This window comes from Xenopus laevis, chromosome 3L, assembly GCF_017654675.1.
Source record: "Xenopus laevis strain J_2021 chromosome 3L, Xenopus_laevis_v10.1, whole genome shotgun sequence".
Taxonomy (NCBI): Eukaryota; Metazoa; Chordata; class Amphibia; order Anura; family Pipidae; genus Xenopus; species Xenopus laevis.
The window spans coordinates 96,975,300-96,994,149 of NC_054375.1; the positions used below are offsets into that span (position 1 = coordinate 96,975,300).

At 43.0% G+C, this 18,850-nt stretch overlaps 1 protein-coding gene across 7 annotated transcripts in view; it reads left to right on the forward strand.

Annotated features, from left to right (window-relative positions):
* The window catches only part of herc1.L (HECT and RLD domain containing E3 ubiquitin protein ligase family member 1 L homeolog), a 135,747-nt gene that overhangs the window by 77,487 nt on the left and 39,410 nt on the right, over positions 1–18,850 (forward strand). For 6 of the 7 annotated variants that reach the window (XM_041586656.1, XM_041586660.1, XM_041586659.1 and 3 more), the window contains 6 exons: positions 1,435–2,192; positions 2,839–3,037; positions 13,654–13,814; positions 14,734–14,853; positions 16,186–16,396; positions 16,647–16,771. In XM_041586656.1, coding sequence (XP_041442590.1) covers positions 1,435–2,192; positions 2,839–3,037; positions 13,654–13,814; positions 14,734–14,853; positions 16,186–16,396; positions 16,647–16,771 — 1,574 coding nt within the window. The remainder of the gene's footprint in view (positions 1–1,434; positions 2,193–2,838; positions 3,038–13,653; positions 13,815–14,733; positions 14,854–16,185; positions 16,397–16,646; positions 16,772–18,850) is intronic. The other variant, XM_041586661.1, reaches the window with a different exon arrangement.

Below are 18,850 nucleotides of genomic sequence, written 5' to 3' on the forward strand. Positions count from 1 at the left end.
AATGCTTCTTCTTACATATCATTTTAGCCTGATGAGTGTCCCAGAACATTTCACTCCTAGAGTCCTCTACATTTTAGAACAAATATAGTTGGCAGGGCCCTCTCTGGCTGCAGTTGTATGTGCCATAGGCAGCAGAACCTGCATTCTTGAATAATCTAGCTCTAGTTAACAAAATTTACGTTGAAAGGTGAACTGCCACTTTAAAGGATAAGTTAACCCTAAAAACAAGTAAATGTAACATTAATGGGTGCTATTATAAGCACTTTTGCAATGTACATTCATTATTAATTATTCATTATTTAATTATTAAAATTAGAAACATACTAAAATCTTTCCTAAGCAGAAGAACACCAGAATAGCCCTCTTTCTTCCTCCTGACAACTTCCTTGACAACTTGGTGGTCAGACTGGTCAGTAAATGACCAGCAGATGGCACTGTTGTAAAAAAATTCATTCATGTGAACAGTACATGTATCCTTTAATGTCTTGGAATTAAAATAAATAAATAATGAATATACATTGCAAAAGTGCTTAGAATAGCACCCTAATGAATTTTACGCTTATTTTTCACTTATTTTTAAGGTATATTTATCGTTTAAATATGCTTGAATCAAGGATTGGCAGTATATCTCGTACATGTAAGGACATTCCCATTTGTCAGCATAGGTCTCGGGTGCTACTAGAATGAGCAGTGCTCATCTGAAATACAGAAGGACCCCAAATTTTTGGTTTCCCTGACTATTCACGGCCCCACACTTATATGCTCCTTTAATTTTTTTTCTGGATTTTACTTTTATTTTACTCAGTCCCTTAAGAAAAGTAAAAGCTGTTGCACCTGCCTTCCACTACCTGAATGTGTGTACACTGACAGACACAGGATCAGACCATATTAAGTGGTCTAGTATTTTCAAATACGTAGATCAAAATCCAATAGTTTTAACATTTTTGATTGCTATGAGCCCAGTGCTACCTCTGTATGCTACTGTTGAAGTAGTATTTGTATGTTTTAAGGCCTCGGGTTCAGTCTTTATGGAAATGCCCATCTGTGGAAAACAATAAGTACCTTGTTTTTTTTAACAGTTCTTTTGTATGCTCTGGTTTGCATCACTTTACATTTGCCATTTATTGCCTTATATTTACTACCTATTATGTTTGCTTCAATTTATGTACCAAACCATCATTTTCTGTACTGCTTCTACTTTTCTGCATTTTTGGTCACTTTTACTTTTGTTCCATTACTGTGCATTTCTTCTCTATTGCACTTTTTTTGTTGTTTAGCCCTTTCATATTTATTTACATCAACATTTGCATGTATTTCCTTGCTTTTCAGTTCTTGGTAGCTATACATTTTATCTTCATTACTTTCTGTACTCTCCTCTTGTCTGTCCCTCACTTGCCTCTCCCTGTGTTGTTCTGATTTTTTTCTCAACCAAAGCTTCCCAACTTTTTGGTCGCCTAGTGACACGCCTCTCTACAACCTGGAGCCCTGCGACCCCCCACCATTTGATGTGACTCGTTTCCGTGGACTTACAGCATCTGCGTTACTTGACCTCACATATCTTACTGGCATCCATGAAGAGCCAGGAAAGGTGTGTGCCAAGAGACATGAGAAGAAACATCGCCACGAGTCAGAAGAGAAAGGTGACATAGAACAGAGAGGAGATGCTGACATCACCACAGAGGTACGAATAACGGAAGACACCAAATCCAATAGCATAGTTCCTAAATTAGAAAATGAGTCAGGGCCACCTTTGGGAGAAACCACACAGGTTGATATTCAGCATCATTCTACTGATGGAAAAAGGAAGAGCCATGATCACATCCCACGAAGCCACGATGTTGCCCAATCCGAGATTAGGGCAGTTCAACTGTCCTATATTAACCTGGGAGCCATGAAGTCTTTAGGAACTCTACTGAGTTGCAGCAAGTATGCAGAACTTCTACTTATCCCAAAAGTGCTTGCTGATAATGGCCATAATTCTGATTGTGCCAGTTCCCCTGTGGTGCATGAGGATGTTGAAATCAGGGCTGCACTGCAGTTCCTTATGCGCCATATGGTGAAGAGAGCTGTCATGCGCTCACCAATAAAGAGAGCTCTTGGACTTGCTGATTTGGAGAGGGCACAAGCCATGATTTACAAGCTGGTCGTTCATGGGCTACTTGAAGAGCAGTTTGGCAGCCGATTTAAACAAGGTATGTTGCTTTAAAAGACTTTATTGTTTTATTTAAAAAAGCATGATACCAAAAAGAAGGATTGCATGACTTCACAATAAATTTGAGAATGTGTGTCATAAAAAAAAACTGCTTAGACCTGGCCTTATTCTGAGCTAGTTGCAGTCATACAAAATGATATATTAGTAATGATAATGTTATCCATCTTTTAGCCAAGTTTTCCTGTTATATATTATCAGAATGGAAAAAATGTCCCTAATGAAAGGGAATGTTATTTTTAGAAACTCTTCAGTATACGTTAAGTAAACATTTTCAGTGATTTTTAAGTGAATTGTAATCGAAAACATTATTTATATGTACCTTTCTGTACTGCTGGTTCTGTCCCTTGAAACAGTATTGCAGAAATCCTTGCATGCTTCTTTGCAAGTCTGTTAATCTGAACCACTAGGACATAAACTAGGAAGGGACAGACAGGTGCTACTTCTAATAGCAGTACCTGTGCCAAGTCCAGCACATATTATCAAGTTAAATCCATGCAAATTACATGTTATTTCTAAATGGTTGTTTCTAGAAATATATTTGCAATATCTATTTCTGTTATCTATTTCTGTTAATTCAGCACCTCAAATGAGCTTTATTTATTTTATTTTATACTTCAATGTTATAGATTTAGAGCAGCCGGCAGAGGAAACCGACCAAGCTCAACAGGCTCAGACCCCAGTTACCACCAGCCCCTCGGCCTCTAGCACTACCTCCTTTATGAGCAGTTCCCTGGAGGACACCACTACAGCTACAACTCCAGTCACAGACACTGAGACAGTCCCAGCCTCTGAGTCACCTGGAGTAATGCCGTTAAGCTTGTTGAGGTACGGGCATGGATGTGAGATGCTAATTGCTTTGAACTTTTTTTTATTAATAAACCATTTTATTGGAATTAGTACAAAGTACTATATAAACTGTATATCTGATAGACATGGCTGTTGTCTCCCGTCGCTTTCTGTGTAAGCTGGTCTGTTTCTTAAACTAAAGCTGGCCGTAAACAAAACATTCATATTTTAATCCTTGTATGACAAACGTTAAGATATCGATCATACATTTTAATGTATCTAAAACTACCCATACAGATTTAAACTTTTGGGAAAAAAATAGGAAATTGATACCATCAGGTAGGCAATGCATGCAAACATATTATCGTTATCCAACAGAAATTGTCTAACCTGTTTGATTAACTTAACTGATTGGCAAGGTATGAAAAATGTATGTCTATGGCCAGCTTAACTTAGTACAGGTATGGTGGCACTGCAGAGGGGATGGGGCACAATTTCTTTCCCTTGCCTTGGGTGCTAAAGCTTTTTGATTTAACTCTGGCAAAACCCACTAGATTTGTGAAACACCAGGCTTTTTAAAGTAGAGTTTTCTAGATCACAAATTCTTAACTTACTGGTTGGGATCCAAAAATGGGTATCCATGCTATTAAAGGAGAAACAAACCCCTTTTTAAAAAAAACCTACCCCACATAGACCCTCCTCACCCTTAGCCTAGCTGCTACCCTGGGCAAATGCCCAGTGTTGGACTGAGATGTCAGGGGCCCACCAGAAAACCTTAGGCTGAGGGCCCACTTTCCAAACTATTATACTTCTTCTCCTCACTCAACCTCTTTATTCTCCTAGTCTTTTTTTCTCTACATACTATACTCTATTCTTCCATTATTAAACCTCTTTGTTCCCATAAAGAAATAGGAAATGACCATGAAATAGGCCAAATGATTAGAAGCAAGAGGCCCACTGACACCTGGGCCCACCGGGAGTATCCAGGTCGGCCAGTCCGACACTGCAAATGCCCCTGACTTTTTACTTACTCCTCGGTGCAGATTCAGGAATAAGAGTTCACGGCAGCCATCTTCCTGGTCTTCGGCAATTTCCGTCCATTTGGGCGAATGCGCAGTTGTTGCAAACCAGGAAATTGCTCCAACTGCACATGCACCACTCTGCCGGTCTCATTCTCAGATACCTGAAGACCCGGAAGATAGCTTTCGTGAACTCGGATCCCCGAATCTGCACCAAGAGGTAAGTAAAAAGTTAGGGGCATTTGCCTAGGGGTAGCAGCTAGGCTGGGGGGTAGGAGGGGGGGGTCTATGTGCGGTTGGGGATTGGGGTCTTTTTAATAAGGGGTTTGTTTATCCTTTAAGGAGGGTCTCCAGGAACCCCTTTAATAGTGTGAAATTTCTTTGCAAAATTGTAACTAAAACAAGGTAAATAATTGTGTGTGCGAGTGTGGTGGGTGGGATAAAAAGGCCCCTTCCTGTAGGATGTTATCACTTACAGCTAACACACAAGAAATATTACAGTTATTCATGAGAGAGTTTATGATGCTCTTCCCTAGATTGGGGGACACAGGCACCATGTAGATGTAGATCCTGCAGTTGGAGAAAGGACACAAAGTGACTCCTCCTGCTCAGGGCTACATCGCCTGGCTGATTCCCTCAATCTCCAGTTTCGTTTTTGTGTCCTCAGAATGAGGAAGGATTTCCAGGTGACCATATGGCCAGGACTATGGCTTAAGACCATGTCACCATTGGGTCCAAGGATCCTTTCCAGGGCCCTCCCTTCTCTCCACCAGCCCTCATCTGCCAAAATAGCTTTCCTGCTTTCCGGAGTCTGCATGCTTAAGCTCCCCCTTCCTATAGGCTCCCAGTTCCCCCTCCATGCAGGTCTGTGCCATTGATCACCTTCCCTGCAGTGATCGTTGGTTGGGCAGTGTGTTCAGGGCTGTAGGTGAGCTTGTGTGGTTTGCAAAACCAAATTCCAGTCAGACTGTTGGAGAGAAAAATGTTTATTAATAATACCCACAAATGATTGATTTGTAATCTTATTTTGTTTTATTTTTATTTCTGTATTTGGCATGTCTGTTAAAAACAATAAAAATGATTTAAAAAAAAAAAAACAAATTCCAGGGGGCCTCAGTGGGATCTCAGTGCTCCCTGTAAATCCACCCACCCGACCCTTGCCCTTGGTCTGCTCCCTGCGACCTTGCCCTCCAGCTCCACGACAGCTCCGGTGAGTCAAGTGAGTGCGTGTTCTCTCCCTTTCCTCCCTGACCTCGCATCCAAAAGATCCCTGGTCAGCTTACCATTAGTTGGCAAGCTACTCATTGGAGCCGAATTGGAAGAAATGATCTCCCAGGCAACGGGGCAATAGCACCCTCCATACCTTGAAATCTCAAACATGGCCCATTTTTCCATCTAACGGAAAAGGCCTCAATGTCTCCCCTTCCTCCAAATACAACACAAAGTACTGCTCCCAGTGGTCTTCCTCTAAGTCCACTAACAAGCCCTCTCAGGACAAGCCCACCTTAGCCTGAAGGTGTGCCCACCTCTGAAAGTTTGCTCTTAGGCGGCCTCTTGAGACTCTTTCTGGAGCCTTGTAGTGGGTCCTCCAACTGGTCTTTCAGGGCTTCCTGACTGAATTCCTATCCCTTCTGCTGAACAGATTCTTCGAGAGGCTCTTCTGTCCATCATTTAAGACCTCTTATCTTCAGGAGTCGTCGTGCCTGTACCTGCTTTGGACAGGGAAAGGGGATTCTATTTCAACCTATCCATGGCACCCAAGAAGGACTGCTCTTTTCGCCCTGTCCTAGACCTAAAAGAACTCAACAGGGTCACCTGAAAATGCCACTTCAAGATGGAGTCTATCTAGTCTGTTCTGATGTCAATGGAATCCAATGAATACATGTCAGTGGTGGATATAAAGGACGCTTATTTACATGTACCTCTCTACCCCTACCACCACAGGTTTCTTTGTAGCAGGACATCGTTGGCAGTTCATAGCCTTACCATTCAGACTGACAGCGCTATGCGTTGGCACATCTCAGGATCCAAGGGGTAAAGGTGATACCTTACCTAGACAATTTGCTGCACCGTAGAAAGAGCTGGCAATTGCTCATACATCCATAGTGCTCAGCACACATCCAAAATGGGATGGAAAATCAATTACAGGAATTCCAGCCTCTCCCCGTCACAGTGCCAGGAATATTTAGGCCTACTCATAGACTCCTACAGTCAGCAGAAAATTATCACATTATGTACAGCCATGAGGGCACTGGGGATGGTGTTAACCTTTCCAGTGGTCCCATACGCTTAACTCCACACCAGACCTTTACAGAGCGTGATCCTGAGACACATGAAGTCGGATCGTCAGAATCTGGACTGTGTTGTACAAATATTATGCTGGACTTGATCTCCTGGTGGCTTCAACCACAAAGATGGTCATCGGGCAGACTCTTCCTTAACCATTTCTGGGCAGTAGTCGCAACGGACACCAGCCTTAAGGGGTGGGGAGGGGTCTGAGGCTCCTTCCAAGGTCGGTGCGACCCTGCTGAACAAATCCTCCCAATGAACATACTAGAACTGCGAGAGATCCTTCTCATTGTAAAGCATTGGATGGATCTACTGAGAGGCCTAGCTGTCTGGATTCAGTCAGACAATGGGACAGCAGTGGTATACATAAACCATCAGGGAGGCATACACAGCCAGGCAGCACTGAAGGAGGCGGAACAGATTCTATCCTGGGTGGAAGACAACCTCTGCTCCCTAAAATTCTATAAAAGATCAGGCAGCAGGAAACCATGTCCATCCTAGTGACCGCTTACCGGCCAAGGCATTCTTGGTTCACAGACATCGTGGCCATGGCAGTGGATGAACCTCTGCCTGTATGCGACACCTTCTTTCACAGTGTCAGGGCCCGAAGGCTCTGTTGTAGTGTGGACCAAGGAGGAGACAACAACACCAAGTTCGCGGTACAAAAGGATTTATCAGAAGAATAGTCGTAATCAGGCAAATGGTCAATACAGGCGGCAAGGATCAGAATCGATGAAACAGGCAAGAAGTCGGTACACGGTTTGCAGAATATCAAGAAATCACACCCAGGAACTATACAAGATAGACCTATAATTGGGCAAGGACAGAAAGGGCACTTGGAATTAAATAGTCCAAAAGTTGGCACCAAACTTGACGCATTGACGTCATGACGCCGACGCCGGCGTCCACACGTTGGCGTCCTGACGCCGGCGTCCATTCCGTCGCCGGCGACCAATCCTGGGGCAACACGTTTCTGACGCAGTCATATTACGACCAGGAAGAGCCGCATGGTGGAGCAGGAGGTCGCCATCTTGGATGTCCCGTGGGGTAAGTTCTTTACTTTCCATTACAGTACCCCCCTCCTTAGGGGGGGCCTCAGGACCACCGAGGCTAGGAGAAGAAGGAAAAAGTTTGTGGAACTTACGAACCAGGACAGGTGCATGAACGTCCGAGCTTTTCACCCAAGAACACTCCTCTGGACCGAACCCCTTCCACTCGATAAGATATTGAAGAGAGCCTCGGGAAATACGAGAGTCCAAGATCCTTTTGACTTCAAATTCCTTGTGATTGTCAACCAAAACAGGAGCTGGAGAGGAAGAAGAAGAGGGGCAAGACATAGCAGGTTTAAGCAGGGAAACATGAAAAACATTAGGTATCCGCAGCTCAGGAGGAAGTTGAAGACGAACAGCCACAGGGTTGATGATTTCGATGATAGGGAAGGGGCCGATGAATTTAGGACCAAGCTTGGGTGTAGGGATCTTGAGACGAATGTTGCGTGTGGAAAGAAAAACTTTATCACCAGGACTGTATGGAGGGGAAGAAATCCTTCTTTTATCAGCAAACTTTTTCTGCACCAGGGAACTCTTCTCTAAGTTTGCAGCAGTAGCATGCCAAATAGCCAACATGTGAGCAGCTTGGTCATTAGCCGCAGGCACATTGGTAAGAAGAAAATCTTGGGAAAAAGCCAAAGGATTGAGACCATAAACACAGAAGAAAGGAGACTTTTGGGAAGAAGAATGCAGAGCGTTGTTGTGGGCAAATTCAGCCCAGGGAAGAAGATCCGACCAATCATCCTGGCACAAGGACACATGACAACGAAGAAACTGTTCCAAAGCCTGATTGACCCGTTCTGCGGCTCCATTAGACTGTGGGTGGTAGGCAGAAGAAAATTGAAGGGAAATGTTAAGAGCTTTGCAAAGAGATCTCCAGAACTTGGAAATAAACTGGGAACCCCGATCAGACACAATCTCGGCAGGAAACCCGTGGAGACGAAATATGTGTTTGATGAAAAGTTCAGAGAGTTCGGGAGCAGAAGGCAGTTTCCGAATGGGCGTGAAGTGAGCCATTTTGCTGAATCTGTCGATCACCACCCAGATGACAGTGTGACCAGACGAAACAGGGAGATCGACAATGAAATCCATCGCCAAGTGAGTCCAAGGTCGAGATGGAATGGGAAGTGGCAAGAGTAAACCCTTGGGGGGGGAATGTCCGGACTTGGAAACAGCACAAGTGGAACAGGACAAAACGAAGTCTTTGACATCTTTCCTTAGGGTCGGCCACCAGACCAAACGAGACAGGAGCTCGGTTGTCTTCTTAACCCCTGGATGACCGGCCTGTTTGGAACTGTGAGCTTGGGATAAAATGTCATGACGAAATTCCGGAGGGACAAAGGCAACACCAAGAGGAGTCTCTACAGGAGCCGAAGACTGAGCAGAAAGTAACTGAGAGGCACATGAGGGAAACAAGGCAGCAATAATCTTGGTAGAGGGCACAATGGGTACAGGATCTTCGGGGCAGGAATCTTCAGGAGCAAAGCTTCTGGGCAGAGCGTCAGCCTTTCTGTTTCTGGAGCAAGGACGAAAGGTAATAATAAAATTAAAACGAGAAAAGAAAAGTGCCCACCTGGCTTGTCAGGGATTGAGGCGCTTGAGGGATTGGATAAATTCAAGGTTTTTGTGGTCGGTAAAGATTGTCACCGGAATAGAAGAACCCTCAAGCAAATGTCTCCATTCTTCCAAGGCCAACTTAACGGCAAGTAGCTCCCGATTGCCTACATCATAGTTCTGCTCAGGGGAAGAAAATTTTTTGGAGAAAAAGGCACAAGGGTGGAGTTTACCGTCAGAAGAAGATCTTTGAGATAGAACTGCTCCAGCTCCTACATCAGAGGCATCGACTTCAATGAAGAAAGGTTGAAGGGGTTCAGGGTGTCTGAGAATTGGAGCAGAAGAAAAGGCTTCCTTGAGGGTCTTGAAGGCTTCGAGAGCTTGAGGAGGCCAGTGTTGAGGTTTGTTCCCTTTACGGATCAGGGCAAGGATTGGATGGATCTTGGAAGAAAAGTTTTTGATAAATTGTCTATAATAGTTGGCGAAGCCAATAAATCTCTGAACTGCCTTGACGCTGGTAGGAAGGGGCCAATCCAAAATTGCAGAAACTTTGGCGGGGTCCATCTTAAAACCTTGAGGAGAAATGATGTAGGCAAGAAAAGGAATGAAAGAAACTTCGAAGGTGCATTTTTCCAATTTGGCAAAAAGATTGTTTTTCCTCAACCTGGAAAGAACTTCATGTACTTGGCAACGATGATCAAAAAGGTTTTTGGAAAAAATAAGAATGTCGTCTAAGTACACGACCACACACTGTCCCAAAAGATCACGAAAAATGTCATTGACCAATTCTTGGAAGACCGCAGGGGCATTGCAAAGACCGAAAGGCATGACGAGATACTCGTAATGGCCATCACGAGTATTAAAAGCGGTCTTCCATTCGTCTCCCTCACGAATCCGAATAAGATTGTAGGCCCCTCGTAGATCCAGCTTAGTGAAGAAACTAGCCCCCTTGAGTTGATCAAAAAGTTCAGAGATGAGAGGAAGAGGATATCTGTTCTTTACGGTGATTTTATTTAACCCCCTGTAGTCAATGCAGGGCCGTAGACTACCGTCTTTCTTTTCAACAAAGAAGAACCCTGCTCCGGCAGGGGAGGTAGAAGGACGAATAAATCCTCTCTGAAGATTCTCCTGGATATAGGACTTCATAGCAGAAGTTTCGGAGGGAGAAAGCGGATAAGTGCGGCCTCGGGGAGGCATGGAGCCGGGTAAAAGTTCGATAGGACAATCATAGGGACGATGAGGTGGGAGAGTCTCAGCGGACTTCTTATCAAAGACATCGGAAAAGGCTTGGTACACAGGAGGGAGAGAAGAACTTGAAGATACTGAAGAAACTTTGACAACAGGAACAGCAGGTAAACAGTTGTGTATACAAAATGGACTCCAACGGGAAATTTGAGAAAAGGACCAGTCAATGACCGGATTATGAACACACAGCCAGGACAACGGGAGTTGAAGGGCAGTCGATAAGAAGAAAAGACAGTCTTTCCAAATGCATAGTGCCCACTTTGAAGGAGAGTTCTTGAGTAGACTGTGAGATGATGGCAGAAGAAAGGGGACGATCATCTATCGCCAGGACTCGAAGAGGAGTTGCCAAGGGTTGGAGCGGAATGGTATGATTAACAGCAAAGGCACGATCCATGAAGTTGCCAGCAGCACCAGAATCGAGGAAAGCCCGAGAAGAGATCTTCTTGGAGCCGAACTGGATTTGGACAGGAAGAAGAAAGCGTTGAGCAGAGGAATGGGGAGGAGAACAAATTCCACCCAGGTAAGTCTCCCCAAGCTTACCTAGGTTTTGGAGTTTCCCGGCTTCACTGGGCATTCCTGGGCGAAGTGGGCTTTTCCCCCACAGTAGAGGCATAACCCAGCGCCCCTTCTCCGGAGCTTCTCCTGTTCGGAAAGGCGTGCCCGCCCGATCTGCATTGGTTCTTCAGGTGGTAAAGAAGAGGTAGCAGGTGCCGCAGGAGGAGGAGGAGGAGAAAGGTTGGAAGCCGGACTGGGAAGTAAGGGTCTTTGGAAGCGTGGCGCCAGGGTGGGTTGGTACCTGGAAAACTTCCTAGCACGCTCCCTGTCAAGTTCGACCTGGAACTCCCTCTGTCGGGTGTCAACCTTCACAGCCAACGCAACAAGGTCCTCCCATCGGGAAGGAATCTCACGAGAAACAAGATCGTTCTTGATGCGCATCGCCAGGCCGTTGTAGAAGGCAGCATGGTATCCGTCATTATTCCACAAAGTTTCTGCCACGAGGGTTCGGAATTCGATGGCATATTCCGGAACAGAACGAGTGCCTTGCTGCAGCTGGAATAAACGAGCCGAGGCAGAAGTAGCCCGACCAGGAGCATCAAAGACTGTGCGAAGATCCTGGATGAAGGCCTTGGCATCATCGATTACCGGATCTTCCTTCTCCCAAAGAGGAGAAGCCCACTCCAGAGCTTTCCCTTGCAGGCGGGTAATAATATAGCCCACTTTAGCTCGCTCCGAGACAAACTGACCTGGAAGCAGGGTGAATTGGATCTCACACTGGTTGATGAAACCACGGCATGATTCCGGATCACCGCTATACAGAGGAGGTGCAGGGATGCGAGGCTCGGAAACCTGGAGTGGAGTTGCAGGAACCGGCATAGGGACTGGAGCCACAGGAGATAAAGCAGATAATTTCTCCAGGATTGCTTCAAGTGCCTGGCCGAAGTGGGTTTGCTGGGCTTCATAGGTGTGCATACGGGAAGCCAATCCACGAACGGCTCTGCCGACGTCAGTAGGAACTTGGGGCTCCTCAGAGGGGTCCATGGCCCAATTATACTGTCAGGGCCCGAAGGCTCTGTTGTAGTGTGGACCAAGGAGGAGACAACAACACCAAGTTCGCGGTACAAAAGGATTTATCAGAAGAATAGTCGTAATCAGGCAAATGGTCAATACAGGCGGCAAGGATCAGAATCGATGAAACAGGCAAGAAGTCGGTACACGGTTTGCAGAATATCAAGAAATCACACCCAGGAACTATACAAGATAGACCTATAATTGGGCAAGGACAGAAAGGGCATTTGGAATTAAATAGTCCAAAAGTTGGCGCCAAACTTGACGCATTGACGTCATGACGCCGACGCCGGCGTCCTCACGTTGGCGTCCTGACGCCGGCGCACATTCTGACGCCGGCGTCCATTCCGTCGCCGGCGACCAATCCTGGGGCGACACGTTTCTGACGCAGTCATATTACGACCAGGAAGAGCCGCATGGTGGAGCAGGAGGTCGCCATCTTGGATGTCCCGTGGGGTAAGTTCTTTACTTTCCATTACACACAGGACCTGCCGACCACCCAAATTTACAGAGGCTGGCTTTAACAGTATGGCTCTTGAAGCCCTAGTTTTAGCCAGAAAAGGAGGCCCTTCAGAGGTGATTCCCACTATGTTACGAACAAGCCAATCTCGGCCAAGCTCTACCACAGGATGTGGAGGACCTTGATTACATGGCGTGAGTCCTCAGATAGGAATCCCTAATCCTTAAGTGAGAGACATATCCTCTCCCTTCTGCAGGAGGGGTTGGCAAACGGTTTGGCCCTGAGTTCTCTCAAGGTGCAATCTCCACGCTCTCTATCCTCTACCAGAGTCAGATTGCCACATGTCCCAATATCAAGACCTTCCTTTAGGGGGTCACTCATCTGGCACCTCCTTACGATACCTGGTCCCCCCCTTGGGACCTTAACCTTTTTCTCATGGTTCTTCAAGCAGACCCTTTCGAACCACTGGACCTCACACCGCTGGCTACCTTGTCTTTTCCTACTGGCAATTAACGAGTCAGGTTTCTGAGCTTGCTGCTCTCTCCTGTAGGTCACCATTCCTAGTCTTTCACTCCGACAAGGCAGTGCTTCGCCTGGTCTCCGATTTCCTGCCCAAGGTAGTCTCTGAGTTTTACTTCAACCAAGACATGGTAGTACCACTTTTGTCCGAAGCCTCGTTATCCCAGCAACAGAGACTTCACAATCTGGACGTGATCAGATCTTTTCGAGTCTATGTCCGCACGACTTTTGCAGATTGGATGCCCTGCTGGTTTCTGACAGAGGATCCTAAGAATGGACAGAAGGCATCTAAGGCTACATTGGCCAGATAGATCCGTTTTTAACATTATCAGGGCATATGCGATCAAGGGTCAGATGCCACCTTTTAGGGTCCAGGCTTACTCGATTCTCTTGCTAAGCATCTCCTGGGCGGTGAAGCATCAGACGTTAGCAGAGTTTGTAAGGCAGCCACTTGGACCTCTCTTCATACCTGTTCCAGGTTTTACATGGTGCACACTTGGCCTCTAGGCCTCCTTTGGGAGGAAGGTACTTCGGACTGATCTTAAGGTCACTGGCTGTTCTCTCCTTCTTCAGTGTGGAAACTGGAGAGTGAGGGAAACAGGCAGGGGATGTAGCCCTGAGCAAGAGGAGTCACATTTAACCTTTTAAGTGTCCTTTCTCCAGCTGCATCATTTACATCCCCATGGTGCCTGTGCCCCCCAATGTAGGAGAAAAGAAAAAGATTTAACAGTAAGTATAAAAAAATCTCTCTTTTCTTCCCTGGTTGTCATATTCTTTAGATTTTGTTTGCAAAGTGTTCTTGTGTCACAAATATGCTATATTTATTTTGTGACAAGTTGTAAGTATAAATAATTGAAAGTGGAGATATATATTGACATCCCCTGTTAATTTCTGTTTAATGTAGAAAAAATATATATATTTGTTAGAGGTATTTTCGATTTATTTCTACTTCAGGCAAATGTTTTCAAGTTATCCTACCACCACTATTTTACCAACTCGTCGAGCCCAGACTCCTCCTATCACATCACTTCCAACATCCCCCACTGATGAGGTTGGTAGAAGACAGAGTCTGACATCCCCTGACTCCCAACCAACAAGACACACAAACCGTGCAGGTGAAGTGCCAAAGATAAAATGTATTTATTTGGAAATTCAGAAAAACATGGATTTGATGTATTATTAAATATGCAAAGATCATTATATGTACTGTTGATACAAAAAAAACCTTCAAATTCATGTACATAGGCGTCCTTGCATAGGTCACACATTGCTAAAATTTAAGGTTTGATAAAAAATAGAAGGTAAGGGTTGAAAATTGAACACATAACTGTATAAGTATTACATAGTAAAAAAAAATAAGTGCTGATTGGCAGTGTTAGGGGTGCCTTTTTGCTACTGTTTACTTGTACTTATTACATTCTCTTTTACATAGGGATGCACTGAATCCACTATTTTGGATAAGGCCGAATCCCCGAATCCTTCGTGATAGATTCGGCCGGATACCAAACCGAATCCTAATTTGTATATGTGGGAAGGGAAAAACATTTTTTACTTCCTTGTTTTGTGACAAAAAGTCATGCGATTTTCCTTTCCTTCAGATTTGGTTCGGCCAGGCAGAAGGATTCGGCCGAATCCGAATCCTGCTGAAAAAGGCTGAATCCGAATCCTGCTGAAAAAGGCCGAATCCTGGATTCGGTGCATCCCTACTTTTACACTCACATTCTCAAGCAGGCATAAAAAGCAGTTTTTGTTTGTATAAATTCACATATGCACTTATAGGTGGCACAACTTATGCTAGTAAAAATTGCCCAGATTAGTAGCTGCAACCCCTTGGTTCAATAGGAGTATTAGCTGAATCTAGCTTTCTGCAGCATACCAGCATTCCGATTCTGATTTTAGGAACATCGTATTAACATCATGTTAAATGTTTTCAAATTACCAATTCTTGTTATCCTTTCACTGTCTCGTATTTTCCTAATTAATGTTTAAGGTCAAATTATATATTGTTATTCCTTTATATTGTTGTTCCATCAGCTCTCTCCGATCCCAGTAGTCGACTTTCTACCTCTCCTCCTCCTCCTCCAGCTGTGGTTGTACCGCTTCTAGAAATGGGTTTCTCCATCAGACAGATCAAAAAGGCCATGGAAGCAACAGGTCAAATATTTATTTGTTCACTTTAGTGATATCCGTTTGGTCTTGCCTTCTTCCACTGCAGATGTTTTTTTTTTTTTAAATGATATAACCAGAGATATTCAGACTGACATCTGCTTTCTCATTAGGGATAGACTTTCAAAATTAGCCACCTTAGCTAGTTTACCAGAGTAAAATATGGGAATATGGGGGATACACAGAAGAACCTGAAATATAACCGTATGCTTTTCAAACACTATAATGTTTTGATCTATAACCATGACTACCCCCTTTTCACCTATTAATGTGCATTGTTGTGTGTTCTCGGTGCACTTCAACATTCTGTTATTAAAGTGGACCTGTCACTCAGACATAAATGTTTATGTATAATAAAAGTCCTTTTTAAATTAAACATGTAATCCAAATTCTATGTTTTATTAAAGCATTCATAGCTGTTGTAAACACATTTAAAAATCTCAGCTGTCAATAAAATATTGCCTGCCCCTCCTCTATGCCTTAGCCATAGAGGCGGGGCAGTCAATTACTTTCAGTTTCCATTCAGCACTTCCTAGATGTCACTGCTCTTCCCACATTCCTCCCATTCTCTTAACCATTTAATTGTGTAGCCAGGGCATGGGGAGTGACATCAGGTCCCCTTATCTGGTGCACAAACAAGATTCTGAGATGATGCAAGGCTTGCCTTAATAACAGTGTCCACAAAATGGCTCCTGCCTGCTTGCTATAATTAGGACATCCCAGACTGAAGGAAACAAAATTAAAATAATTTATACAGTGTATTTAAAGTAAATTTTGCTTAAATGGAGGCGACAAATGGCAATTTTAAGTGTTGTTTAATTTGTTGTTTATGCAAAACAAAACAAATAAACAGCATTTGACAAAAAAAAGTTAATTTTGCTTGACTAATGTGATAGAATAGGATTTGGAATATTTTTTTTGGGTGACGGGTCCCCTTTATTTGGGCAAAGTTATCATCATCATCATCATCATTATAATTTATATATTTGGAATCAGCAAAATATGCAGCATTTAAAATACAAGATCCTTGTAATAGGTAGATAAACATTGGCAGAATGCTTTATCTTATATATTAATGTAAAAGTATAAAATTAGTGTAGCACCCTGCATACATAGAACTTTTCATGTGTGTGTACTGGGGTAAGCAACTGAATCATAACTGCTCTTTTGGAGAGGATATTTTTATCTTGACTGTAAATCTAATAACTTTATATTAATTACTTATCTAATTACTGCTTGATATATTTAAATAACTGTAGTGATAACCTTGGCACCTTGCATGCATAGAATTTTCATCTTGTGACTGTGTACTATTTATAGGTGCTAGAGAGGCTGACCCTCAAAACATTACTGTATTGGCTATGTGGATGATAGAGCATCCTGATGATGAAGAGAGATTCTCAGGTCGGACAACTGAGCAATGCCAGGGAGCTATCAGCACAGCACATGGTGGCAAATCTAGCGATACAGCCTACACTGGAGATATTTCCTCTTCAGATCCCCCTGAGTTGGAAGAATGCTTTTGTGGGAGGTACAGAGTTTTATTTTTCTAGTAATGCTTTAAGTAGGAGACATTTTCTTCCCCATCACAAACTTCCTACTAGTAAACTTAACTTAATCCTGAAACGCTGCTTAAAATGCGTTTCACACCCCGATGGCTCTGTCTTTGAATATTGATTCAATGTAATCACTTTACATACCTTGTATCCTTTTTGATTTCCATATACGTAAGCATGATAACAGCACATGAAACTGATATTTTATACTGTTGTTTACTGTAGCCCTGACAGCCTCGAGCACACAGAAAATGCAGGAGCAAGTAGTGGGCAATCAAGCAGGGGCAGGTCTACTGTCACCAGAAGGCAGAAGTTCGACCTGGCAGCAAGAACACTGCTTGCACGTGCTGGTATGAACTTAGAGAGTGATTCTTACATTGTGAACTCTACTTTGTGATGATTTCTTTAGGTTTTGTTTTATTTTTTGTTGCAACTTTTCCTACAAAAAATTTTATTCGAGTAGCTATCCCAGTAAGGACAGCAGTAATTATTTTCAAGAAAACAATGGGCAGTAATGATTTAAGTTAATTTATTTAGTTAAATAAATTTTGAACTTTTCCGAAGTTCTACCTCTTTCTATACTCCATCTCTTTCTATATAAAATTTTTAAAAAATGCATTAAAGAAAATCTTTAAAAAAAAAAAGTTTTAAAGAAAATTTGCTGATCTTTTTTTTTTTTTTTAAATAACAAGTTGTTTACAAAAAAAATGTTATGTTTGTTCACTGCTTGGTAAAGCAAATTCAGCCTTTACTGGATCTTATTACAGGAATGGGATCCATTATTCAGAAACTCATTATCCAGAAAGCTCAGAATTATGGAAAGGCCATCTCCCATAGACTCCATTTTATCCAAATAATCCAAATTTTTAAAAATTATTTCCTTTTTCTCTATAATAAACTGTACCCTTGTACTTAGGGATGCACCAAATCCAGGATTAAGTTCGGGATTCGGCCAGGATTCTACCTTTTTCAGCAGAATTCCGAGTTGGCTGAATCCTTCTGCCCGGCCGAACTAACTCCGAATCCTAATTTGCATATGCAAATTAGGTGTGAGGACAGAACTCACATGACTTTTTGTCATAAGAAACTAAAAATGTTTTTCCCTTCCCACATATGCAAATTAGGATTCGGTTCAGTATTCGGCCGAATCTTTCGCAAAGGATTTGGGGGTTCGGCCAAATCCAAAATAGTGTATTTGGTGCATCCCTACTTGTACTTGATCTAAACTAAGATATAATTAATGCTTATTGGAATTAAAACCAGCCTATTGGTGTTATTAAATGTTTACAAGATGTTCTAGTAGACTTAAGGTATGAAGATCCAAATTACAGAAAACCCAAGGTCTCAAGCAATCTGGATAACCGGTCCCATACCTGTACACATTCCTTCCTCGCTAACACGGTGTCAACACTGTCAATATTTTCCCAACATATACTTTGTGAAACACTGGAAAATGTTGGTGCTTTATAAATAAATGTAGTTATAATAGTAGTAATAATAATCATATTTGAGTGTATAGGTGATAAATGATTTTTTCTGTACCAGACGCAACCATCTACTATTAAAACAAAAAAGTGTGTGGGGAAAAAGTTTTGGAAATATTCACATTCAGACATAATCTATTGCTCTGTATGGAGGGCATCGATACAGCAAAGTGCCAACTACAGAAAAATCGGGGCAATAATAATTTATTTATCTGTTAGTTTATTATAATCATGTTGTTATATTTTTTTCTGTTATAATAGTAGTTTTTTCTTACTGAACTATTGGATCATGTCTGCACAACATTCTAAGTATCTAACCATGCTTTTCTCTTAAGCATAGACAGACAATATTAACATTGAAGTTCTGTAAAGGTGTTGTCATGCTTTTGATTGCATTTGCGTAATCCGAATGTAAAATATATTATTTTTCACAAACAATACAAATATAGGTAAACTATTCAGATTTAAAGTAACTTTCCTATAATTTCCAATACAGGACCATAGGCAGGTACTACTCTTCTGTCATATTAAATCAAATTAAATAATGCCCACTTTTCCCTTTTTTCCAAGGGTTCCTTGTGCCTCCATTGAGCTGTCACACGCATAATGTCCCAGATCACCACAGAATTTATAAGGATCTCTGCCCATTATAATAGGATTTTTTGATACTCACCGTTAAATCAGTTTCTCTAGTCGATAGGGGGACTTAGGGAACAGCTGGGGTTAAACTCCCCTCCAGGAGGCAAGACACTTGGTATAATTAATTAAGGGGCGTGCCAGAGGGACTGGCTTAACCCCCCCAATGTACCAACCCAGGTCTGGACTGAGAATGAAATTAGGCCCTGGCATTTTAGGTACACAGAGGCCCAAAAAGCCCCCTCCAGCCCAATAAATAGTGACTCTCTATAGCCATTTACAGCAGCCCCTCTGGCATTTGCCAGAACC